Below are 27,374 nucleotides of genomic sequence, written 5' to 3' on the forward strand. Positions count from 1 at the left end.
GGTTTTTTCTGAGCATCTTTTTGTGGTTCTGTAAATCTAAATGCCTTACATTTTCTTAAAGCTGAGGTTTATCGCAATCCTTGCCAACCTTCTCCCTGCGGTCCCAATTCCCAATGTCGTGAAGTTAACTCGCAAGCTGTCTGCTCTTGTCTGCCCAATTATTTGGGTTCACCACCGAGCTGCCGTCCAGAATGTATTACAAACTCGGAATGTCCTGCAAATCTAGCATGCCAAAATCAAAAGTGTGTAGATCCTTGTCCCGGAACCTGTGGTCGTTTTGCTCAATGCAATGTTGTCAATCATAGTCCATTCTGTGCCTGTCTAGAGGGTTACACCGGTAATCCCTTTGTCCAGTGTCAACGCATAAGTAAGTTAAGACAACGAGAGTTGATCAAGCCCATGTGTGAGCGATAGGCTAAAATACCTGATTCTTCCTTAGTTGAACCCCAAAGAGATGTGGAACCAGCAAATCCCTGTCAACCTTCTCCATGTGGACCCAACAGCCTCTGTAAAACAGTGGGTTCTTCGCCTGCCTGTTCGTGTCTCAGTGAATTTGTGGGACAACCACCCAATTGCCGACCAGAATGTGTAACCAATTCGGAATGTGCCAACAATCAAGTTTGCCAAAATCAAAAATGTCAAGATCCCTGTCCTGGCCTCTGTGGCCAAAATGCTCTTTGCCGTGTGATAAGTCACACGCCCATGTGTTATTGTGAAACTGGCTATATGGGCGATCCATTTGTGTTGTGTTCTCCCATACCCCAAAGGCAAGAAATTGAGTCACTTGATTCCTGTAATCCGTCGCCGTGTGGAGCGAATACAGTTTGCTTACAACAGAACGGTGTGGGATCCTGCCAATGTCTACCCGAATACTTTGGCAATCCCTACGAAGGTTGTCGCCCCGAATGTGTTGTGAATTCCGACTGTGCCTCAAATAGGGCCTGCGTTAATCAGAAGTGTGTTGATCCATGTCCCGGTACTTGTGGCCAAAATGCTGAGTGCTTTGTACGCAATCATTTGGCCACCTGTAATTGCCTCTTTGGGTATCAAGGAGATCCTTATCGTTACTGCAGCAAAGAAGAGAAACGTAAGAACTCCCCCCGCCAAGATAATTGCAAAATCCCTCAATTATGTCCTTATTTTATACAGCCATCGTCAAGGAATATGTCAATCCTTGCCAACCCTCACCTTGTGGACCCAACTCCCAGTGTCGGGTGTTGAATGAACAAGCCGTTTGTTCTTGTTTGCCTGAATTTGTTGGCACACCACCAACATGTCGTCCCGAATGTACCTCCAGCTCGGAATGTCCCAACGATAGGGCTTGCATTAATCAAAAATGTCAAGATCCTTGCCCGGGAGTTTGTGGTCAACAAGCCGAGTGTAATGTGCGCAATCACATACCTCTTTGTTCGTGTCAATCCGGTTATACCGGTGATCCATTTACTCGTTGTTATCCCATACCACGTAAGTCATAGCATAAGACCGCCAAGAGTGAGAATATAATTAGACACGGTGAATCTTTATAGCTCCGCCACCGATTAGACAAAGTGAACCCATTCGCGATCCTTGTACCCCCTCCCCGTGTGGCCTCAATGCCCAGTGTCGCAATGTCAATGGCCAGGCCTCGTGCTCATGTCTGCCCCAGTATCTGGGAGCGCCACCAAATTGCCGTCCCGAATGCACCACAAGCAGTGAATGTCCTCTAAACCAGGCCTGCATAAACATGCACTGTCTGGATCCTTGTCCCGGTTCGTGTGCCTACAATGCCTTGTGTAGAGTACAAAATCATATACCATCCTGTTATTGTCCCCAAGGATATGTGGGAGATCCATTTACCAGCTGCCAATTGGCACCGGAACGTAAGACTCGCGAACTCTTACTTTGAAGCGATTCAATTTCAATCATCATTTGTTCTTTTAGCCAAACCCGTACAAGCCGAAGATCCTTGCAATCCCTCGCCGTGTGGTCCCAATGCCCAGTGTTCTAATGGTCAATGCTCTTGCTTGCCAGAATACCACGGTGATCCATATGTCGCCTGCCGTCCAGAATGTGTTCTCAACACCGAATGTCCCTCGAATAGGGCGTGCATAAATCAAAAATGTGTTGACCCTTGTCCCGGAACCTGTGCCTCAAATGCCCTCTGTGATGTGTACAATCACGTGCCCATGTGCCGTTGCCCTGATGGCATGACTGGCAATGCTTTCACACTATGTGAAGCGGAACGCCAACCCGTGAGAATTCAAGATCCATGTCAGCCATCACCTTGTGGTCCCAACAGTCGCTGTAGAGTTAATCAGAATACCGCCATCTGTTCGTGCATTGAAAATTACATTGGCAATCCGCCATCGTGCAGGCCAGAGTGTAGCATCAATTCCGATTGTGCCCCACATCAAGCATGTCAAAATCAAAAATGTGTAGATCCCTGTCCAGGTTCTTGTGGTCTGAATGCTCTTTGCCATGTGGTCAATCATGCGCCCATTTGTGTATGTCCCACACGTTATTCGGGCAATCCATTCGTTAGCTGCCAGCCGATTATTGAACAACCCATAAAATTGAAGGATAAACCGAATCCATGCCTACCTTCGCCATGCGGTCCCAACTCGGAATGCCGTGTCATAGGAGATTCACCGTCCTGCAGTTGTTTGCCGTCCTTCATTGGAACGCCACCCAATTGCCGCCCAGAATGTATTGCCAATTCGGATTGTCCCTCGAACAGGGCTTGTATCAATCGCAAATGTCAAGATCCTTGTCCCGGGGTGTGTGGTGCGAATGCCTTATGTTCTGTGATCTCTCACACGGCCATGTGTACTTGTGCTCCTGGCTACAGTGGAGATCCATTTACAGGCTGTTCCATACCACCTGTGAGAATATCGGATCCCATATCACCATGTGTACCCAATCCTTGTGGGGCCAATGCCGTTTGTAGACAAGAAAATAATGCTGGCTCATGTCAGTGTCTGGCCAACTACTTTGGCAATCCTTATGAGGGTTGCCGTCCCGAGTGTGTGGCCAATTCGGATTGTGCCTCAAACAGAGCGTGTGTCAACCAGAAATGTGTTGATCCCTGTCCGGGTGTTTGTGGCCTGAATGCCTTGTGTAATGTCGTTAATCATTTGCCCACATGTCAGTGTATGCCCGAGTTTGTAGGTGATCCCTATCAGAGTTGCCAATTGCCGATAAAACGTAAGTCGCAATGTTTTAGGATTCCCTTAGAGCTCCCCGTTTGAACTCTATCTGTTGTTGTTGTTTATCTATAGCCATTCTCAAAGAATATGTTAACCCCTGCCAACCCTCGCCCTGTGGTCCCAACTCCCAATGCCGCGAAATAAATCAACAAGCCGTTTGTTCTTGCCTCCCCGAATACATTGGAACGCCGCCCAGCTGTCGTCCAGAGTGTACCACAAATTCGGAATGCAGCTTTGACAAGGCTTGTGTACAACGTAAATGCGTCGATCCTTGCCCGGGATCTTGTGGATCGAATGCCAATTGTCGTGTTGTCAGTCATTCGCCAATATGTTCATGCCAGCCGGGTTATACTGGTGATGCCTTTACCCGTTGCTATCCCATACCGCCCAGTAAGACTTTTTGTGTTGTTGTGGACGAAGTGGGGTTCAATGCCTAACACTTGTTTTCTTTTATCCTTTAGCGCCAGTAGCGGAACCTCCGCGTGATGTTTCCCTGAACCCTTGCCTGCCATCGCCATGTGGCCAATATTCACAGTGTCGCGATATCGGCGGCGCTCCTTCATGTTCTTGCCTACCCGCCTATGTGGGATCTCCACCCAATTGTAGACCAGAATGTACCGTCAATTCTGATTGTCCCAGTTCTTTAGCCTGTATTAATCAAAAATGTCGCGATCCCTGCCCCGGGGCATGTGGCTTCAATGCAGAGTGTCATGTCATCAATCACACCCCAACATGCCAATGCCAGCCGGGCCTAGTGGGAGATCCGTTTGTCAATTGTCATGCTGCCCCCGTGGAACCTCAACGCAGTCCAATTGAACCGCAAGATCCTTGTGTACCATCACCCTGCGGTGTAAATGCCATTTGCCGGGAGGGCCAGTGTTCTTGTCCGCCAGACTATCTGGGAAATCCTTTGATACGCTGTCAACCAGAATGTGTTTTGAATTCCGACTGCCCCTCCAATCGGGCGTGTATACAACAAAAATGTAGAGACCCCTGCCCCGGCACCTGTGCTTCCAATGCCATCTGTGAGACCCATCAGCATGTGGCAATGTGTCACTGCCCCGAGGGTATGACAGGAAATGCTTTCACACAGTGTATGCCTTTGCCACCGCTTCGAGACACTCAACCATGTCAGCCATCGCCCTGCGGCCCCAATTCACAATGCCGTGTCTTGAATGATCAGGCCGTCTGCTCTTGTTTACCGGATTATATTGGAGCTCCGCCCTCATGCAGACCGGAGTGTAGCAATAACAATGAATGTCCCCTTAATCAGGCTTGTCTGCAACAAAAATGTCGCGATCCTTGTCCGGGTTCGTGTGGCACCAATACTGAATGCTCTGTTCGCAATCATAGCCCAATTTGTCGCTGTCTCAATGGATACAATGGCAATCCGTTCATAGGCTGTGAACGTATACGAATTGTGCCTCAATTGGATAGCCCCACCAAACCAAAGGATCCTTGCCGGCCCTCACCTTGTGGCCCCAATTCGGAATGCCGTTCCGTAAATGGCAATCCCTCGTGTTCGTGCATGAAAGATTTTATTGGTTCTCCACCAAATTGTCGGCCCGAGTGCGTCACAAATTCTGAGTGTCCTTCGAATCATGCTTGTATAAATCAGCATTGTCGTGACCCTTGCCCTGGAGTGTGTGGTTCCAATGCCCAATGCCGTGTTGTAAACCACACTCCTATGTGTTATTGCGAAACTGGTTTTACGGGAGATCCATTTACTTTGTGCTCACAGCTGCGTGATATTAGTCCACCACAGATTGTCCGACCTTGTGAACCCAATCCCTGTGGAGCCAATGCCGAGTGTCTGGAACGTAACGGTGTGGGAGCTTGCAAATGTTTGGCCGAGTACTTTGGCAATCCCTATGAAGGTTGTCGTCCAGAATGTGTCATAAATTCCGATTGTCCAGCCCATTTGGCCTGTGTCCAAAACAAGTGTCGCGATCCTTGTCCCGGCACCTGTGGCCGCAATGCCAACTGTTTGGTGCGTAACCATTTGCCCACATGTAATTGTTTGAGTGGTTATACCGGTGATCCTTATCTCTACTGTAATCTGTTACCAGAACGTAAGATAATCTTATGCTTGCCTGGAAAGAGTTAGTTAATCGATTCCCCATATTTTAGCAATCTACGATGTTATTACCAACCCATGTCAACCTTCACCCTGTGGTCCCAATTCTCAGTGTCGCGAGGTACAAAATCAAGCGGTATGCTCTTGTTTGCCCACCTTTGTGGGACAACCACCAGCCTGCCGTCCCGAGTGTACTTTGTCTAGTGAGTGTGCCTTCGACAAGGCTTGTGTAAATCAAAAATGTGTAGATCCCTGCCCCGGCACCTGTGGCCTAAATGCCGAATGTCGTGTACGCAATCACAGTCCATTGTGTTCTTGTCTGCCAGGTTTTACAGGCGATTCATTTGTGCGCTGCCTACCCATACCGGCGAAACGTAAGATCAAATAGAACGGAAAATTCCAATTTGAATTTTCATCATTCATTCCCTTTTTCATTTTGTACAGCATCCAGTCCCGTCATTCTAAAGGATGTTAAACGTGACCCTTGTATACCCTCACCGTGTGGTTTGAATGCTCAATGTCGCGTCATCAACGAACAGGCATCATGTTCGTGTCTCAACAATTACTTTGGTTCGCCGCCAAATTGTCGTCCCGAATGCACCATCAATGCCGATTGTCCGGCAAATTTGGCCTGCATTAATGAGAAATGTCGCGATCCCTGTCCCGGTTCATGTGGCATATCGGCTTTGTGTTCTGTAACCGCTCACACACCAATGTGTTCTTGTCCCTCGGGCTATGTGGGAGATCCATTTACATCGTGTACACCAAAACCCGTCCAACAGGAACCAAGTAATATTTTTCATCAGCATCGTGTACCTTTGAGAGATGATTTTAATTCCCTTGATCTTAATTTTATAGTTACACCCAAGGATCTTTGCAATCCATCACCCTGTGGTCCCAATGCCCGCTGTGATAATGGGCAGTGTTCATGCTTGTCCGAATTCGAGGGTAATCCCTATGTGGGATGCCGTCCTGAATGTGTTTTGAACAGTGATTGCAGCCGTGATAAGGCTTGTATACGCCAGAAGTGTCAGGATCCATGTCCTGGTACTTGTGGCATCGCAGCCATATGTGATGTAATCAATCATGTGCCCATGTGTAGTTGTCCCGCTCAAATGACCGGCAATGCTTTTGTCCAATGTCTAAATATTGAAAGTATGTTCAAATTTCCGAAATTTAGAATTTTCTTTTCACAACCCCCTGATATTATAGCTCCTGTGCAGAAAGAACCCCAACATCCATGTCAACCCAGCCCCTGTGGTCCCAATTCTCAGTGTCGCGAATTCAACGACCAGGCAGTGTGCTCTTGCTTGCCCAACTATTTGGGATCACCGCCTTATTGTAGACCTGAGTGCAGCATCAATTCGGATTGTTCTCCCAGCATGGCCTGTGTTAATCAAAAATGTCGCGATCCTTGTCCCGGCTCCTGTGGCCTTCGTGCCGAATGTCAAGTTGTCAATCACATACCACATTGTAAATGTCCTGCAGGTTATACAGGCAATGCCTTCGTCATGTGCCAGCTACTGCCACCACCGCCGCCGGTCAAAATACAAGAAGAACCCCAAAATCCATGCATACCCTCACCATGTGGTCCCAACTCAGAGTGTCGTATTGAAAAGGGCTCCGCATCATGCTCATGTCTGGAGAATTACATTGGAGCACCACCAAACTGTAGACCGGAATGTATTAGTTCTTCTGAGTGTGCCAGCAATTTGGCATGCATTAACATGCGATGCCGGGATCCTTGTCCAGGAGTATGTGGTGAGAATGCAGTGTGCCAGGTTGTTAGTCACATACCGTCTTGCCTTTGTGTCAATGGTTATGTGGGTGATCCATTCACCCGTTGTCAACCTCCACCTCAGATTGAACGTGATCATGTTACACCCTGCTCACCGAGTCCATGTGGCAGCAATGCCATATGTCGCGAACAAAATGGTGCCGGTTCCTGTCAGTGTCTGCCCGACTACTATGGAAATCCCTATGAAGCTTGCCGTCCCGAATGTGTCCTTGATTCGGATTGTCCCTCCAATAGGGCTTGTCAGAACCAGAAATGCCGTGATCCCTGTCCCGGTGTTTGTGGACAAAATGCCCAATGTGATGTCGTCAATCATAAGCCTACTTGTTCCTGTTACCAGGGTTACTCTGGCGACCCATATAGCTATTGCAATGTGATTAGAGAACGTAAGAATTATAGTTGTCCTATAAGTAGTCCTAGACATGTGTACTTAGTTTGTAATTTGTTTGTAGCTATACGAGATTATGTGAATCCTTGTGTGCCCTCGCCCTGTGGTCCCAATTCACAGTGCAGTGAGTTGGAGGGCCAGGCGAGATGTTCATGTTTGCCCGACTATGTGGGTGTACCGCCCAGCTGTAGACCTGAGTGTACGGTGAACTCGGAGTGTCCCGCCACCAAGGCTTGTATCAATCGCAAATGTCAGGATCCATGTCCTGGTGTTTGTGGTGAGCAGGCCGAGTGTCGTGTGATGCAACATTTGCCAGTTTGCACTTGTCTCATTGGTTATACAGGAAATCCATTTACATTATGTTATCCTATACCGCCCCCACCGCCAGCCCGGGAACCTTATCGCAACCCTTGTGTTCCGTCACCTTGTGGCCCATATAGCCAGTGTAGAGTTATTCAGGGTGATCAATACACTTGTAGTTGCCTACCCTCCTACGTTGGTTCCCCTCCCCATTGTCGTCCAGAATGTTTGATCAACTCGGATTGTTCCACCAATTTGGCTTGCATAAATGAGCGTTGCCGCGATCCCTGTCCTGGTTCGTGTGGTTTGAATGCCCTTTGTTCGGTTACAAACCACATACCCATTTGTGTCTGTAGTCAGGGTTATGTGGGAGATCCTTTCACTCGTTGCCTGCCGGAAACGAAACCCATTGCTTCCATCACACCAATGGCTGACCCTGATCCTTGTCATCCCTCACCTTGTGGGCCGAATGCCCAATGTAGAGATGGAAAATGTTCATGTTTGCCCGAATATCATGGAGATCCCTATGTGTCGTGTAGACCTGAGTGTATTCTAAATGCCGAGTGCCCAAGTAATTTGGCATGTGTCAATCGGAAATGTCAAGATCCATGTCCCGGCACTTGTGCCTCAAATGCCATTTGTCTGGTGCATAATCATGTACCGATGTGTCACTGCAGCGAAGATATGGAAGGTGATGCTTTCGTTTTGTGCCGTCCCAAGCCTAAGCCCATAATGGATTTGCCCAATCCTTGTGTGCCCTCTCCCTGTGGTCCCAATGCCCAGTGTCGTGAACAAAATGGTGTTGCCATTTGTTCATGTCTGCCCCAAATGTTGGGTTCCCCACCATCCTGTCGTCGCGAATGTGTTACTGATTCCGAATGTGCCGCCAGTCATGCTTGCATTAATCACAAATGTCAGGATCCATGTCCCGGTAGTTGTGGCCAACGTGCCCTGTGTCATGTGGTAAACCATAGTCCCATTTGTTCATGTCCACCAGGTTATACGGGCAGTCCCTTCATACTGTGTCAACAACCAAGTAAGAATATGAACAGGCAAATTCCAGGCACCTTTAATAACTCTTTTGTTTTATTACCCATAGTGGTTCCACCACCACCAATTCGAGATGTAATACCCCAAAATCCTTGTGTACCCTCGCCATGCGGTCCCTACTCACAATGTGATCAGGTTCAGGGTTCTGCTTCTTGTAAATGTTTGCCCAACTATCAGGGCTCTCCACCCTACTGTCGTCCAGAGTGTATTTCCAATTCGGAGTGTCCATTCAACAAGGCCTGCATCAATCAAAAGTGTGAAGATCCCTGCCCCGGAGTATGCGGTGCAAATGCTTTGTGCCGCAGTGTCAACCATCTGGCCATGTGTCTATGTCAAGACGGATTTGAGGGAGATCCATTTACCTATTGTCGCCCTATTCCCCATGACATACCAACTGCTGTCGTTCATACACAAAATCCTCCTCCTTCTCCGCCGCCCCAGCCTGAACATGTAGAGCCTTGTATACCCAACCCATGTGGTCCCAATGCCGAATGCCTTTCCAACAATCGTGTAGGATCTTGTGTTTGTTTAGCCAACTACTATGGAAATCCCTATGAAGGTTGCCGTCCCGAATGCGTTCTTAACTCGGATTGTCCCAATTCGCGTGCATGCATACAAACCAAGTGTCAAGATCCTTGTCCGGGAACGTGTGGACAAAATGCCCGTTGTTATGTTAACAATCATTTGCCTTCGTGTTCATGCTACGAAGGTTACTCCGGTAATCCTTACAGTATCTGTCATCCCATACAACAAAGTAAGATGAGCTTCGAGTAAATGAAAGAAATAGATTTGACACTTCTCTCCTCCTACTTTTTCTTTAAACTATCCTAGGAGAACCTATAGTTGAATACACAAATCCCTGTTCACCTTCACCCTGTGGTCCCAATAGTCAATGTCGCGTAGTACACCAGCAGGCGGTTTGTTCTTGTCTAGCTGATTTTATTGGCACTCCGCCAGCGTGTAGACCTGAATGTACCACAAATAGTGAATGTCCCCTGAATAGGGCCTGCATCAATCATAAGTGTGCGGATCCCTGTCCCGGTACATGCGGTCTCAATGCCGATTGTCGTGTTATTTATCACAATCCCATGTGTTCATGTTTGTCCGGTTTTGAGGGAGATGCCTTCACCAGATGCTATCCCGTGCAACGTAAGATTGTCTCTTGTCTTAATTTCAATTTGCAGTTGTTTTCTAAATTCGATTTTCAAACTTTAGCCATTCCCGCCATTTCCCATGAACCAACAATGAGACCCCAATTCCCAACTGCATCTCTGCCACCTGTTGTAATCTATAAGACAACAACAAGAACTCCAATAATTTATGAAGAAGCCACAACAACAAGACCTCAGCAACAACCTCCGCATGTTGTTGAAGAGACCACCCGCCCAATAACTTCCCGGCCACCAATTATCTATGAAGAACGTACAACAACCGCAAAACCTCAGCAGCCACCTCTTGTTATCAACGAGACACCCAGGCCATTTACTTCTCGACCTCCAGTCATTTATGAAGAAGCCACGACCACAACAAGACCTCAACAGCCACCTCTTGTTATCAATGAAACACCCAGGCCAATAACCTCACGACCACCTGTAATTTATGAAGAGCCCACAACATCGAGACCTCAACAGCCACTTATCGTTGTCAACGAGACACCTAGGCCAATAACATCTCGACCTCCAGTAATTTATGAAGAAGCCACGACCACAACAAGACCGCAACAACCACCTCTTGTTATCAATGAAACACCCAGGCCAATAACCTCACACCCACCTGTAATCTATGAAGAACCTCAACGTCCAACTTACAGACCAGTCACATACCAACCCATTCCCGAACCCATAAATCCTTGTTACCCCTCACCTTGTGGACAATTTGCTCAATGCCACAATCGGCAAGGAATTGCCATTTGCTCTTGTCTACCCACTTATGTGGGCACACCGCCCTATTGTCGTCCAGAATGTACCATCAATTCGGACTGTCCCCCGAACAAGGCTTGTTTCAATGAGAAATGTCGCGATCCCTGTCCTGGTTCCTGTGGCTTCAATGCCCTTTGCAATGTCGTAAATCATGTACCAAATTGCGCATGTGAACCTGGATTTATAGGTGATCCTTTCACCGAATGTCTACCACCAAAGGTTACAATTAAAGACAATGAAAATCCTCCAGCCTATGAAGATCCTTGTATACCCTCACCATGTGGTGTCAATGCTGTCTGCAATGATGGTTCTTGTTCTTGTCTGCTCGAATTTTATGGTGACCCCTATGTTGGATGTCGTCCGGAATGTGTGCTCAATGATGATTGTGCGCGTGATAAGGCCTGTGCCAATCGTAAATGTCAAGATCCTTGCCCTGGAGTTTGTGGCATTCAAGCAATTTGTGAAGTACGCAACCATATACCCATGTGCTCTTGTCCTGTGGGTATGAGTGGTGATGCCTTCATGCGTTGTGAGCCCGTGAGAGATGTTGCGATTGTTGAAAGGCCTCGGGAGAATCCATGTTATCCTTCACCATGCGGTCCGAATTCCCATTGTCTAGAGGTGCGAGGTCAGGCTATTTGCAGCTGTGTAACAGGTTATATGGGTTCCCCGCCCGCATGCCGTCCGGAATGTTCTACCAACTCTGAGTGTCCTTCGGATAAATATTGTCTCAATCAAAAATGTAGAGATGCATGCGTGGGAGCATGTGGAATTGGAGCAATATGCCAGACGTATGATCACACACCACGTTGTTCCTGTCCTCCGCAGTACATGGGAAATCCGTTTATTCGTTGTTCGCCCATAGGTAGTTTATATCACAGCCCCTTTTCTGTCCCGTCACCGACTTTAATCTTCTCTGGAAATATTTTTACAGTTGAACCAATCCTTGAACCAATTAGGGATGTTGCTTCACCAAACCCCTGCCAGCCATCACCATGCGGCCCATACTCAGAATGCTCCGTTTCGGCTGACAATAGCGCCAAATGTTCTTGTCTTCGCGAGTATGTAGGTCAACCTCCTCGTTGTCGTCCTGAATGTGTAACAAGTGCCGAATGTCCCTCGGATCGATCGTGTGCTAATCAAAAATGCATTGATCCTTGTCCGGGTACATGTGGCCACCAAGCCGAATGTCATGTGCGGTCTCATGCAGCAATGTGTTATTGTCCGACGGGCTTTGTCGGAGATCCGTTTGTCCGCTGCGTTCCACAACAGGATCCACCAGTGGAAGTTTCCGTGCCATGTCATCCCAGCCCTTGTGGGGCAAATGCTCTTTGCCGTGAACACAATGGCTTAAGCCTGTGCCAATGCTTACCCAACTATTACGGCAATCCTTATGAAGTTTGTCGCCCCGAATGTGTGCGTAATGCCGATTGTCCCGCCCATAAAGCATGTCAGAATCTGAAATGTATTGATCCCTGTCCCGGTTCGTGTGGTCACAATGCCCGTTGTCAAGTGGTTAATCATGTGCCCAACTGTGTTTGTTTAAGAGGTTATGAGGGTGATCCCTATAGGCAATGTCATAGGCCTTTGGATGAACGTAAGATTACGTTTTTTGTTTTTTTTTTGTCTGCTTCACTCAAGAAAAATTAATAACTAATTATCCCAAATCGGGGAGTCCTAATTAAACACTTGTTAACAGGCGTTTTGTAAAATTTCAAGGAAAATTTTGACATTCGCTACAATCCACTACCCCTGGCGCCCAACGTGTGCACCCATTGTCCTTAATATCTAACTCTCTCTCTCTCTCTGGCTACGAAAAATAACCCATTGCCCTTAATACTTAACTCTTTATCTGGCTACGAAAAATAAAAACAAAGTAATTTTTCTCCCAGGAACAAAATTAATTTTAAAATATCCCTGGGATAAAATTCACTGCTCCTGGCGTCCAACTTGTACACCGATAACCTTTTTATATATTAAACCTAAAGCTACAGAATCCAATGGGAAACATAACCAATTGTTTTCTTTGCTCAAGAATTAATTATATTATAATTCTGTTCCTGGAGCCTAACGTGGCACTGAATAACTTTAATATTTAATTTCCTTTATGCAGCTATATAATCCGATATAAAAAATAACCAATTTAAATTTATTTATCTGCTCCTGGCGCCCAACGAGGCCCTATAATAACTTTAATCTCTTTTTTAATGCAGCTATACGACCCACCTGAATACGAAATTTACCCCCTTAATTATTTAATTTCACCAAACCTTATTTTTCGCTTCGAAATCAAATGCTTTGCTTATAAACCCAATGCTTTGCTTATACGCTTCCCCTAGAGTTTAAGTTATGCTTATAAGCGAATTGAAAGCTTTTATTTAAATTGCAAAACAATTAACATATCAAAACCCCCAAAAACATCTACAGCCAAACCTCCAGTTTATGTGAATCCTTGTGATCCCTCACCGTGCGGAGCCAATGCCCAATGCCGTGAGGTGAACAACCAAGCCGTTTGCTCTTGCTTACCCGATTTTGTGGGACCACCACCAGCTTGCCGTCCGGAATGTGTGGTTAGTTCTGAATGTCCCTCTGATAAGGCTTGCATCAATCAGAAATGTAGAGATCCCTGCCCTGGAGCTTGTGGCCTGAATGCTGAGTGTCATGTGAGCAGCCATAGTCCATTGTGTAGCTGCAAGCCGGGCTATACTGGAGAAGCTTTCACACGTTGCTTGCCCGTACCCGTGCCCAAGGATAATGAACCCCTACCGCCACCAGTGAATCCATGTCTGCCCTCACCCTGTGGTCCTTATTCGCAGTGCAGAGAAACCAATGGTGTGGCATCGTGCAGCTGTTTGCCCAACTATATTGGAGCCGCACCCAATTGCCGCCCCGAGTGTACCATCAATGCCGAGTGTGCCAGTAACCAGGCTTGTATCAATGAAAAATGTCGCGATCCTTGTCCAGGCTCCTGTGGTTTCGATGCTCTGTGTAATGTCATTAATCATACTCCCAGTTGCTCTTGCCCAGCGGGTTATACAGGAGATCCATTTACAAGTTGTCGGCAATTGCCTCCTCCACCACCACCAAGTATGATTCTTGACCTAAATGAATTTCTTCAAAATTCTTATGGCCCTCTTTTTTCCACCGCATTTCTAGAACCAAAAGATCCCATTGATCCCTGCAATCCATCACCATGTGGCTCGAATTCCGTGTGTCAAAACGGTAAATGTTCTTGTCTTCCCGAATACCATGGCGATCCTTATATTGGCTGTCGTCCAGAATGTGTTTTGAACTCGGATTGTGCCCGTAATCGTGCCTGTGTTCGCAATAAATGTGTGGATCCTTGCCCGGGAACATGCGGCCAGAATGCCCTCTGCGATGTCATCAATCACATTGCCATGTGCCGCTGTCCGGAACGTATGACCGGCAATGCCTTTGTGGCATGTGAAGCTGTACGAGAAGTACCACCACAAAATCCTTGCCAACCCTCGCCCTGTGGTCCCAACTCTCAGTGCGTGGAACGCAATGGCAATGCTGTGTGTTCCTGCATCACCGGATATTTGGGTAATCCACCAAATTGTCGTCTGGAATGTTACACCAGCTCGGATTGTTCCCCCATACATGCATGTATCAATAATAAATGTGTCGATCCTTGTCCCGGAAAATGTGGCCTAAATGCCGAATGTCAAGCTGTCCAGCATAGGGCCCATTGTGAATGTCTGCGTGGTTATGAGGGAAATCCCTACTCAATTTGTAATCGTATAGGTATGGCCCCTCCCCACTTAGATTTGTTTAGAAAAAAATTATAAGAATCGTTTTATCCTCGCTCTTCTAGAAATACGCCGAGATCCTCCCAAAACACCCAAGGATCCTTGTTATCCCTCGCCGTGTGGCCTCAATGCGCAATGCTTGGCTGTCAACGGTCAGGCGAAGTGTTCATGTTTGGCCGAGTTTATTGGTGCACCTCCCAATTGCCGTCCCGAATGCAGCACCAACGATGATTGTCCCAACAATTTGGCTTGTGTCAATCAGAAATGTCGCGATCCTTGTCCTGGTTCATGTGGTTTCAATGCCAATTGTATTGTCACCTTGCACATGGCCAATTGTTATTGTCCCACGGGTATGACCGGCGATCCGTTCCGCATGTGTTACGAGCGTAAAGAAAGTAAGGCAGAGTTTTGCGTTATAGAAATATGTGTTCCCTTTTTTGGTTTTCATCAAAGAAAAAATGTTAATTGAAAATCTAAATTTTTTACTTTACAGTTTTACCACCACAACGTGAAGAGCCCAAGAATCCTTGCCGCCCCTCGCCGTGTGGCAGCAATGCCGAGTGTCGGGTCCGTGGCGAAAGTTTCACTTGTGAATGTGTACGTGACTATATTGGCAATCCCTATGAAGGCTGTCGTCCCGAGTGTGTTGGCAACTCCGAATGTCCTGCCAATCGTGCTTGTATACGCCAGAAATGCGCCGATCCTTGTCCCGGAACCTGTGGTGTTGAAGCTGTTTGCTCCATCAACAATCACATACCAATATGCTCTTGCCCCAACGGCTACACCGGCAATGCCTTTGTCCAGTGCTCACCAATTGTGGTGCAGGAAATTCCCGTGGAAAAACACTCCGATCCATGTTATCCCACACCTTGTGGCCAGAATACCATTTGCCGTGTACAAGGCAAGCAGGCAGTGTGTGAATGTCTGCCTGGATTCTTTGGAAACCCCTATGGCCAGGAGTGTCGTCCCGAGTGTACGCTCAGCTCGGATTGTGCCAAGAACAAGGCCTGTGTCAACAATAAGTGTGTCGATCCTTGCCCTGGAGTCTGTGGTTATGGAGCTGTCTGCCAGACCGTCAATCACAATCCCATCTGTTCATGCCCCAGCCAAATGGTTGGCAATCCATTTGTGGAGTGCCACGAAGCACCCAAACAATTGGAACCTGTGGATCCCTGCAATCCTTCACCGTGCCGTACAAATGGTGTATGTCGTGTGCGCAATGGCGTTGCCACCTGCTTGTATCCCGAGTGTGTGGTGAACGAGGACTGTTCACGCGATCGCACCTGTGTCAATCAGAAATGTCGCGATCCCTGTATCAATGCCTGCGGTCTCAATGCCATTTGTACCAGTGTCAATCATAAGGCTGTCTGTACCTGTCCTGCCGGATTCTATGGATCGCCCTACAACCGTTGCATGCAACAAATTGATGTTGTGCCAGTACCGAAACCGGAATGTGTCTCGGATAATGATTGCAGCAATGACAAGGCCTGTGTGAACCAACAATGCAAGAATCCTTGTGAACTGGAGAATATTTGTGGTCTCAATGCCCGTTGCCATGTCCAACGCCACAGACCACTGTGTGTCTGCAATGAGGGCTATACTGGTAATGCCTTGAATAATTGTTACCTGATTGGCTGTCGCTCGGATGAGGAATGTCCGGCCACAGAGGCTTGCATCAATAAGCAATGTACCGATCCCTGCTTGTATACCCAATGTGGTATTCAGGCTATGTGCCGTTCCGACTACAATCACAAGGCCAGATGTCACTGTCCCGATGGTTATCGCGGTAATCCATTGGTACGCTGTGAAAGACCGGAATGTACGCGCGACGATGATTGTGCTTTTAATTTGGCCTGTCGCAATGAACGCTGTGAGGATCCTTGCAACTGTGGTCTCAACGCTCAGTGTCGTGTCAACAATCACCAAGCCCAATGCCGTTGTCCACCTGGTTATGTGGGCAACCCTGCTGTACGCTGTGACATCGAAGAGGCCAAGGTTGCACCCCAGTGTACCATGGATGCTGATTGTAGCAGTAAATTGGCTTGCTTCTCGGGTGAATGTAAGAATCCATGTGTTGTCACCAAACCATGTGGAGCCAATGCCAAATGTTCGGTGGTCGACACATTGCCTTTGCGTACCATGATCTGTGAATGTGAACCTGGTTATGTGGGTGATGCCGATGTTGGCTGTCGTAAGGGTAAGTCGAAATGTTCCTGGACAATAGACTACAAATTATGGAATAAATATTTCAAAATTGTACAGTTTTGATTTTTGTTGCAGCTTCGTTTTGTTTCAGCAGAAACCCAATCCAATCCCATTTTTGTATAGTCCTCACATTTTGAGCACGTTATGTTTTCTAATGAATTTCAAGCAAATCTAATTCTTAGTTCCCACAAATCTAACGAAGCACTCGATGCACTTTTTGCACCTCCAGTTTTTGGATAAGATAACTAATTATATTTTGTTATGTGTTCACAGAACCTGTACGCGATCAAGGTTGCCAGTCGAATGATGAATGTCCCTCCACCGAAGCCTGCCGCAATGGCAATTGTGTTAATCCATGCATTGATTCATCGCCTTGTGCTCGCAGCGCCGAATGTTTGGCCCAACAACACCGAGCAATATGTACCTGTCCCCAAGGAACCCAGGGTGATCCGTTCGTCAATTGTTATCAACCACGTAAGTCGAATTCAGTGAGAGTGATGTGATGGAGGAGAATTTTCTGATTTTATATTCTTTACTTACAGCTCAAATCACCGCTGGTTGTACCCACGATTCGGAATGCCCACCAACGGCTGCTTGCATCAACAAACGTTGTCAAGATCCATGTGCAGAGGGCAATCCTTGTGCCGGCAATGCAGAATGTAGGGTCCTCAACAATCGTCCCATCTGCTCATGTCCCTCAGGATGGGGTGGTGATCCTCAAATTCAATGTTTCAAACGTAAGTTTCCAGATTTACTCCCCGACCCTGACTAATTCCCGTTTCTTATTCCCCCAGCCGAATGTAAGATCAATGCCGATTGCCCCTATGACAAGTCGTGTATCAATGAAAATTGTGTCAACCCTTGTACCTATGGCAATGTACGCTGTGGCACCAATGCCCAGTGCGAGCCTCAAAATCACCAAGCCGTTTGCGTGTGTCCAGCCGGTACCCAGGGTAATCCATTTGTGTCTTGTATCACTGGCCATTGCCAGTACAATGAAGACTGTGCCGATCATGAGGCTTGCGATCGATTGAATCGTGTCTGCCGTCCCGTCTGCGATGAGGATACATGTGCCGTTAATGCCATTTGCTTGGCCAGACGTCATCAGCCCATGTGTCAATGCCCAGCCGGCTATACTGGCGATCCATATCAACAATGTTTGATGCCCAAACAACCACCTAGTGTCAAACCCAAACCGGAATGTACCCAGGATGCTGATTGTCCATCACAGTTGGCTTGCATTAATCAGCGTTGTGCCAATCCTTGTGCTGCTCCACATGTCTGTACACCAAGACAAACTTGCACCGTCTTGGATACCCTGCCACTGAGAACCATGATTTGCAAGTGTCCAAGTGATACCATAACCGATAATTCCGGCAATTGTGTACCGATAAAACACGATGTCATCGTGGGATGCCAACACAATGATGAATGTGCCAACACCGAAGTATGCCAGCGAGGAAGCTGCATTGATGCCTGTCGCCTGGAACGCTGTGGCGTCAATGCCCAATGTTTGTCCAGAGATCATTACGCCCAGTGTACCTGCGCCAAGGGTTACGAGGGTAATCCTAGGGTCGAATGTCGTGCCGTTGTCTATGAACAAGGCAAGACACCAGCTGTTGAATGTACCACCAATGATGATTGTCCTCATGACAAGACCTGTCGCAATGAGCGTTGCCGCAATCCTTGCGTTGACGAGCCTTGTGGTCATGGTGCATATTGTCATGTGCAAAATCGCCAGGCCGTTTGTCGCTGTCCCCCAGGCTATAGCGGGGAACCCAAACAAGGATGTATACCACGTAAGTATTGCTGAAAATGAAAAAAAAAAGAAACCTCGAACTAACCTCACTCCTCATGTCTTTCCAGCCCGCGATGTCATCACAGTCGGCTGTAAATCGAACAGTGACTGTCAACTTACAGAGTCCTGTGTCAATGACCAATGTATCAATCCTTGCAACTGTGGCCCCAACGCCGAATGTCAAGTACGCAATCACCATCCTATTTGCTATTGTAAACCTGGCTTCTCGGGCAATGCCCAATATGGCTGCATGCAAATCGGTTGCCAATCGGACGACGAATGTTCCAGCGATCAACAGTGCGTCAATCGTGAATGTGTTAATCCTTGTTTGATTAGTGATCCTTGCGCCTTGAATGCCGAATGCTTTGGCCGTAATCATCGGGCCACATGCCGTTGTCCGGCTGGCATGCAAGGTGATCCATTTGTCCGCTGCATACGTGTGGAATGTAATTCGGATTATGATTGTGCCTCCAATCAGGCTTGTGTCCAGAATTTGTGTATCAATCCATGTCGCGATCAAAGCAATCCCTGTGCCCAGAATGCCATCTGCCAGGCATTGCAACACCGTGCTGTATGCAGATGTCCAGATAATATGCCTCTCGGCAATGCCTATGCCTACTGTGAGAGCACACCTCAGGAACCAGTTTGCCGTGATGATGGTGACTGTCCAAGTGGCTTGGCCTGTATCGATGTCAAGTGTCAAAATCCTTGTACGGAGCTATCGCCTTGTGCCGCTTCGGCCCAATGCAGTGTTCTGGACAGTGTCCCAGTACGCACCATGGTTTGTGAATGTCCTACATCTTATGTGCCCGACTCAAGGGGCGAATGTAAACAATTGGTCCTACAAACTCCAGCTGGATGTTCTTCAGATTCCGACTGTTCCGACCAGGAAGCCTGCATCAATCGCCAATGTCGCAACCCTTGCAATTGTGGTACCAATGCCCTGTGCCAAGTCAACAACCATCGCGCCATCTGCTCCTGCCAAGACGGCTTCGAGGGCAATCCTTACACTCTGTGTAGATCAATTGGCTGCCGTGTGGATAGCGAATGTGATTCGGGCAAGGCCTGTGTCAATGGCAATTGCATTAATCCCTGCTTGGTTAAGGATCCTTGTGGCATCAATGCCGAATGTTATGTCCAGTCGAATCAGGCCATGTGCAGATGTAAGAGCGGATTCCGTGGCAATGCCTATGAACGTTGCCGTGTCATTGGCTGTCAATCGAACAACGATTGTCCTTCGGACAAATATTGCTACAACGAACAATGTGTCAATCCTTGTGTATACCAGAATACCTGCTCACCGCGGGCGGAATGTCGTGCCCAAAATCACCTGGCCATATGTCGCTGTCCAGCTGGATTCATTGGTAATCCGTACATCGACTGTTCGCCAGAGGTGCAACCAACTTGCAGACTCGACACAGATTGTCCTTCGCGCCTGGCTTGTATTGGCAACGAATGTGTTGATCCTTGCCTGGTATTGGAACCTTGCAACAGACCGGCCCAATGTGAAGTGACTCCCACATCACCCGTACGTACTATGATTTGTGTTTGCCCCGATGGCTATATCAGCAGTGGAAGTGGCACTTGTCAACCCACCAAGACCATCATTGCGGTAGGCGGTTGTGTGGCGGACTCGGATTGTCCCAGCGATAAATCCTGTGTAAATGGTGTGTGCCGCGATCCTTGCAACTGTGGCGTGAATGCCGAGTGCCGTATTAAGGATCACAAACCCGTGTGCACTTGTCGTCAAGGCTATGAAGGTAATCCCGAATTTGAATGTTCCAAGGTGGAATGTTCTATCAACTCGGACTGTCCATCGACACATGCCTGCCGCAACAATCTGTGTGTGCCCGCCTGTCAAGGAGAACAGTGTGGCTTGAATGCCCAATGTTTGGCTGTGGAACATCGTGCCGTATGCCAATGTATTCCTGGCTTTAGAGGCAATGCTCGAATTTCTTGTACCCCACTGGGCTGCCGTAGTGACAGCGAATGTCCCGCCGATAAGGCCTGTGTTAATGGCAAATGTGAAAACCCATGTGAAACGACTGCGGCCTGTGCCATCGATGAAGTGTGCAAGGTCTATCAGCATCGGCCACAATGCGCCTGTCCACCAGGAACGGTGGCTCGTCGCAATGGCTGTGAACCGCTGCGTGACATACCGATTTGCCAATATGACGGCGACTGCCCCAGCCAGACGGCCTGTATCCGAGGTGAGTGTATCAATCCTTGCAATGCCACCCAGCCATGTGGCGTCAATGCCAAATGTAAGGTGCTCGACACTGTGCCTGTTCGCACAATGATTTGTGAGTGCTTGGAGGGTTACACCGGCAATGCTGCAGTACAATGCGACAAGCGCTCCCTGTGTGTCATTGAAAAGGGCTTTGTAAGAGATATTGACGGACAATGTGTCTGCCCACCTGGAACTGCGTTGGATGTCTATGAATACTGTACTCCTTGCATTGCAGAGCAAGGCTTTAAGATTGACGAAACTGGCCACTGTGTATGCGCCCTGGAAAGAGGCTTCGTCATTGATGAACGCGGTCGTTGTATTTGCCCAACCAATCATGGCTACCATCTGACTAGCAGCGGTGAATGTATACCAGAAGTGTTACCCAAATGCATTACCAACGATGAGTGTGCTGATAATCGCTTCTGTCACAGCGAAACCAAAACCTGTGAAGATCCATGTCTGCTCAAGACATGCGGTGTCAATGCCTTCTGTAATGCTGTAAATCATCGTGCCCAGTGTCAATGTATTGCTGGCTATTCCGGTAATCCCGATTTGATTTGCAATCACACCAATTTCCGTACCGATTTCCCAAGACCCGATATGGTTGTATCCTGCTTGGCCGATGGTGTACAAGTGGAAATACACATAACCGAACCCGGATTCAATGGTGTTCTCTATGTCAAGGGTCACAGCAAGGATGAGGAGTGTAGACGTGTTGTCAATTTGGCCGGTGAAACTGTGCCACGTACGGAAATATTCCGTGTACACTTTGGTAGCTGTGGCATGCAAGCCGTTAAGGATGTGGCCAGCTTTGTTTTGGTCATACAGAAACATCCGAAACTGGTGACATACAAGGCCCAGGCGTACAATATTAAGTGTGTCTACCAGACGGGTGAAAAGAATGTCACGTTAGGATTCAATGTTTCGATGTTGACAACGGCTGGAACAATTGCCAATACTGGACCACCACCAATCTGTCAAATGAGAATTATAACACATGATGGTGAGGAGATTAACTCGGCCGAAATCGGTGATAATCTGAAGCTGCAAGTTGATGTGGAACCAGCAAGTAAGTTAAATGTAGAACCTGGAGGAAGAAAATGGATTTATTCAACCTTTTTTGTTTCGCTCTCTCTCTCTCTTTCTTTGCAGCAATTTATGGTGGCTTTGCCAGATCTTGTATTGCCAAGACCATGGAAGATAATGTGGAAAATGAGTACATTGTCACCGATGAGAATGGCTGTGCCACCGATCCATCGATATTCGGCGATTGGGAATATAATCCCGATACCAATAGCCTTTTGGCCAATTTCAATGCCTTTAAATTCCCCTCCTCCGACAATATACGCTTCCAGTGTAACATACGTGTATGCTTTGGCAAATGTCAACCGGTCAATTGTCGTGGCTATAATGCATTTGGTCGCCGTCGTAGACGTTCCATTGCCGACAATTCCACCGATGATTCAACAGCGATTGCCACCAACACCGGTATGGAGGGTCAACTGAGAGAGGAAATAACCATTTCGTCAAATGCCATATTGACATTTGAGAAGAGAACAACGACGGGAGCTAATGATGCAAATAGTGAGTATACAATGACAATAAGTATATGTAAATTGATTGGAACAAGATGTTAAGACATAAAAGTGAAAGAGATGAGATTTGTCATGGTTAAAATTATTTATTTATTTGGACATCGTTTAATTATTTATTAAACCATAAATATCATCCAGGCCAATTTGTAGGGCCGCTCAAGGCACAGTTATGAGAGGCCCATAAAACTCTTCAAGAGCATGGTCTTTCCATTAGATCATCCGCTGATTTCACCAGCAAATTTCTTCCGCATTGTCAAAATAAATGCCAATTGTGAATTAAATACTTTGACATTATGAGGGTTTTTCGATATTAATTGTAGTTTACACGACCTGATTAATCGACCTTGTTTAAAACCAGTCCAAATCTCAAAGTTTGGTTACTTTTTGTTCATATTTTTCACTGAGACGTCAATAACAATAGAGACGAACGAGGATTACAGTTTTTTTTTTTTTTTCCTTCAGCATCACAGTAATCTTATCTGGTGGTTGCAATGCAACATGTTAGAATGGAGATCGCTGAATGAGTGATTTATTTCAATTAATGCTTTCTAAGCTTCTATTTTTGAGAAGCGAAACTGTCGCCTAATATAATAGTAATAACTTAAATGGAATTCAAGGTTGCATTATTTGCTAAAGAGTTACAACTTTGAGATTAAATCTTATAACTATTGAATATGTTTACATTAATTATTGTAACAAATAGTTATGGGAACATAAAAACTACAACGGGTTTCTTCAATACTAATCTAGACATTCTGTTCATGGTATGTTTGAAAAATACTAAGACTACAGGCTTGACAGCGTAAATGTTGTATCAAAAATTAAAAAGCTTAAAAAGATGGTATGGGTAATTAGATGGAAACAATAGACAAGAGCCTAGTGCTTTCGATGAACACGCACTTCGCGCCGAGCTCCGCGCCCTCATAGATATATCGGAAGATATATGTGACTGATGAAGCAAGTTGATGAATTGTTATGCCTCTAAAAACGATTCACGTATCCCTACTTAGGGCAGACGATTTAAAGTGGATTTACACTTACTAAATTGAACGAATTTTAATTCTAACTTCCACTGCGTATATGTCAAATAAAATCGACTCCATTCTCGATTTCATTTGACGAATGCAAAATAGTATTGACAGTTAAAATTTGCTGGACTTAGTACGTGTAAACAGGCTTTCATAAAATGGGTTATTTTGCTTGTATTTCATCTTTGCGAACTTCCTTTCTGCCTCAACATTCGAACCTTCCCTATCTCTCCATAACTTGAGGAGTCTCGGACTTTTTAGAGTTTTTCTTTGTTTTTACATCCCTTTTGTCATCCCGTTTATCCCTTTTGTCTGCGCCATCGCAGGCTATTGGGATGCTGAAGGTGTATTACCCGCTAGATTACCTTCCACGATGATGCCTTGCCGTCGGAGGTCGCATCCATTGGTGCCGACCGATAAATTTCCATCCTTGGTGCTTGACCTCATCTGAGTACGACAAAGTTCAGTTCCTCTTTACAGAAAGAGGCGATTCGTACCCAAACCGAATGAAAAATGATAGATCACTCTCTTGGCTGAGCCTTGGGGTCTTTGCTCTGTCTTCGCATGCGTGGTACGTCAACAGATAGTCTACCCCACCCACATTACAAATCATGTTCTTGATCCTGTCCGTGGTCGATACTATCCAAGCAATCTGGTTGTTTGTTGGTTTTGTGTTTGTTTTCTTGTTATTACTTTGTTCCTTCATAAAAAATCGGGTCTGTGGGGGTTACAAGTTCTGGAATAGCATAGCCGCAACACAGTGGTAAGGACAAAGTATATCTAGGTATCTTTAAGTCGTTATTGACAACGTATCCAATTTTTTTTCCTTAAATACTTTTTAATATTAAATTTTGTTGAATCTCTATTTTATTACGTCTTGTAACCGAAATTTCTTTTTTATAAAAAAAAATAAATAAATTAAAAATACCTATTTACTAATGAAAAAAATTTTCTTCCTTTTCAGTCAAACCTGCCGCTCAAAGAGTTGAAGATATTTGTGTCTCCATGGTGGGTCTTATTATTGCCTTGGTAATTACAGCCCTATTGGCTTTGGTAGCGGTAGCTGTTGCGGTTTCCTGCTGGCTAATGGCCTATAGAAGAAGACCCAAGACATTGGCACCTCTACCTCATCCACCAGAGTTCCCCAATCCCCTGTTTGCCAATCCAGAAGTAGTGCCAGAACCAACACCAGACTATCTATCGTAAGATATAAGAAACCAACCAACAAAACAAAAACAAATATATATCCAAATGTGAGAAAAGAATAAGAATTACAAAATTAAGTTATATAAAAAATGAAAAAAAAAATTATAGAAAGAAAGAACAAAAAGAAAAACCTATTATTGTAAACACCAAGTGCAAAAAGTTTTAAACATATCGATTTTTTCCTTTTGGCAAATGACATTCCAACAACACAAACGCCAATGAAAGCGTTTCTAAAGAAAAAAACAAATTTATTGACAAGAAAATTAAAAGTATTTGAAAATAATGTAAAAAAAAAAGTTTTAAAAAAATTAGTTTAGTTGTAAAACACTTTTATTTTGAAGAAAGAAAGAGAACGTAAAAACCACTAACATGAGAGTTCCAAATAGTTTTTCTTCCTTCGATGCCAAACAGAGTTGCATTTAATGCACCCGTATCATACCTTTTTCTGTCTTCCTGCCTGCCTATCCTCCCCTTTAAAATGTATAGGAAGTGATTGTTTTTTTAATATAAATTAATTTAATTTAAAATATTTATATGTATAATACTGCCAAAGTTATATAACCAACACTGCTTTTAAGTTACAAATATTAAAAAAGAGAAGAAAAAACAAACAACGAATAAGGGCACAAAAGAAAAACAAAACAAAATAGCAACTCTGTTGAGGTTATTTCCCGAGAAAGGCAACAACAAACTATTTGGGAATTCTCGTACTAACGACAACTTCTTCATTAGTCAAAATATTATTTCCTTCCACCTTTTTTGTTTCCATCTAAAATAGTTGTATATATAGCTCCCTAGTTTCCGTCCAAAAGTCCCAGAAAATGTACCCATATTTCAAAAAGAAACTGCCATTTAAACAATGCAAACAAAAAAGACTTTTCCTCAATGTTTTCAAATAGTTAGTTAGCCAAACCGCAAAACGGACTATAGAACCCTAATATTCGCCCCCATTTAATACTCAGCAAGAAAGTGGTGTAGGGACTTTTAGTTATTGATCAAAAAAGAGATCCCAGTTTGAAGCTACCAGAAAGTCCCCGTTTTGCTACTTCTACAATCTTTATCTTGGGGGGAATAAACCTTCTTCTGAAATATCGAAAATAGCTTCCCTATTTTATTTTTATGTAAATGTTTTTTTTTTTTTTAATTTTAAATTGACTAATGGAGGATTTGATTATTATTAATATTTTTTTTAAATATATCATAAAAATATTAACTATTTTTTTATATAAATAACTGTTTTGTTTAATATTTAAAATAATTATGAATTTTAAAAGAAAACAATTTCTTAATAGGATATTCAAGGGGACACAAGATTTCTTCTTCAATAGTTTTCCCCTCCCCAGAAAAAAAAACAAAATTGGCTTCCACAAATGTGCCGGAAATATTGTTGGGAATTCTTTGAACTTTCCTTTGAAAGAAGCCCCTTAAAATATAGTTCTTGTCAAATTAAAAACAGCAGCGAATAAAGAGAACATATAGGTTAATGGTGGTTGTTTTTTCATAGGGAACCTCAGAAAGTTCTCCACAATATTTTCTCACACAAAACAAAACTCACCTAATTGAATGGACACATAAAACAATACAATAATATATTATAAATAATTTACACAATGTATAGTCACTTGTTTTAAGTCAATTTTCCTAATTACAAAATCAAACAAGAGTAGAAAAGATATTTTTCGAAACTCTTTAAAAAACAGCCCTTTTAAATATTAGCAACGAACGACTAAAACGTTTTTCCCTAAAACTCTCTTAACATTTTAACCACTCTCTGACTGATACTTCCAACCGAACCGAACTAGCGAACCCTATTATATAATGTTCACACAAGTGTAAATATTACAGATTTCTTATTTTTTCTTTTCCTTTGCTCGTAACAAGAAAAACAAAATCTCTTCAAATGAAAAACGTTTTAGATATATACATATTTTACATATAAGTTTATTTATCTTTGTTTTTTTTTTTTTTTTGTATATTAAAACACATTCCTATATAAATATTTCATTTGGTTTTTTTTTTATTTTTGCTAAATTGCACTTAATCGCTTCCTTAATGCCGCCAGGGCTTTATAGTTTTTTTTTACAATTTTTAACCCAAAAATAGTCACAAAATATCCCCACGTCCTTTTAAAATGCTTTTACTTTTCTTAATTTTGTTTTTTGTTTCTAAATTATTCTTTAATTCCCAATATTATTATATTTTTTATTTTCACACTTTTTGCACTGGCGTCTTAAATATTATTTAAAATAAAAATAAAACAACTCTGTATATTAAATAGTTAAATTTAATTTAAAATGAAAAAAACAATCTGTAAAAAACGAAATTATTTTAATTATAATAAAAATGCATAAATAAAAATAACTAATATTAAAAAAATAAATAAAATAAAATAATAAAAAAATAAAATTGTTGTTTAATTTCATAATAAAAAAAAAACATATATAGAAACAAGCCGAAAAGAGAAATTTCGGCGAGAAGGAATTTAATGCTGTCCAGAATGAAATACAGTAGCTCCAAGCGAAACTCGTAAAAGAAATTTATTTTTCTTATAACTTCCAAAAATCAAAATTTATAACAAAAAAAATATTTACATTTTATTAGTACACTATGCGAGCAATTTAAAAAGCAAAACAAAAACACTTAAAATTTTAATTCATTTAAAGTAAAAAAAATAAATAAATATTAAAAGAGATCATATTTCAATGCCAAAGCCAAACTCGTACACTTCGTATAATTTAAAGTATTTCTAGACATTAATATTTTGTATGCATTCCTTCATTTTTTTCCATTTGTAGCCTATTTGGCATACTTTTAACAAGTTTTTCGCA

General features: G+C 44.4%; 1 protein-coding gene across 1 annotated transcript in view; it reads left to right on the plus strand.

Moving 5' to 3' along the window:
• Positions 1-26,138, plus strand: part of LOC101893139 (uncharacterized) — a 223,558-nt gene extending 197,420 nt beyond the window's left edge. Inside the window, 24 exon segments of the mRNA XM_059131727.1 lie at positions 62-367; positions 440-1,087; positions 1,150-1,464; positions 1,527-1,859; positions 1,921-3,183; positions 3,258-3,575; positions 3,647-5,257; positions 5,316-5,636; positions 5,707-6,051; positions 6,121-6,417; positions 6,475-8,781; positions 8,845-9,549; positions 9,627-9,944; positions 10,011-12,311; positions 13,142-13,801; positions 13,871-14,479; positions 14,550-14,879; positions 14,978-16,681; positions 16,963-17,163; positions 17,232-17,426; positions 17,484-18,488; positions 18,556-21,786; positions 21,870-22,301; positions 24,305-26,138. Of these exon segments, the coding sequence (XP_058987710.1) occupies positions 62-367; positions 440-1,087; positions 1,150-1,464; positions 1,527-1,859; positions 1,921-3,183; positions 3,258-3,575; positions 3,647-5,257; positions 5,316-5,636; positions 5,707-6,051; positions 6,121-6,417; positions 6,475-8,781; positions 8,845-9,549; positions 9,627-9,944; positions 10,011-12,311; positions 13,142-13,801; positions 13,871-14,479; positions 14,550-14,879; positions 14,978-16,681; positions 16,963-17,163; positions 17,232-17,426; positions 17,484-18,488; positions 18,556-21,786; positions 21,870-22,301; positions 24,305-24,546 (19,997 nt within the window). The 3' untranslated portion in view covers positions 24,547-26,138.
• Positions 26,139-27,374: the final 1,236 nt, after the last annotated feature.

This window comes from Musca domestica, unplaced genomic scaffold (genome assembly GCF_030504385.1).
Source record: "Musca domestica strain aabys unplaced genomic scaffold, Musca_domestica.polishedcontigs.V.1.1 11, whole genome shotgun sequence".
NCBI lineage: Eukaryota > Metazoa > Arthropoda > Insecta > Diptera > Muscidae > Musca > Musca domestica.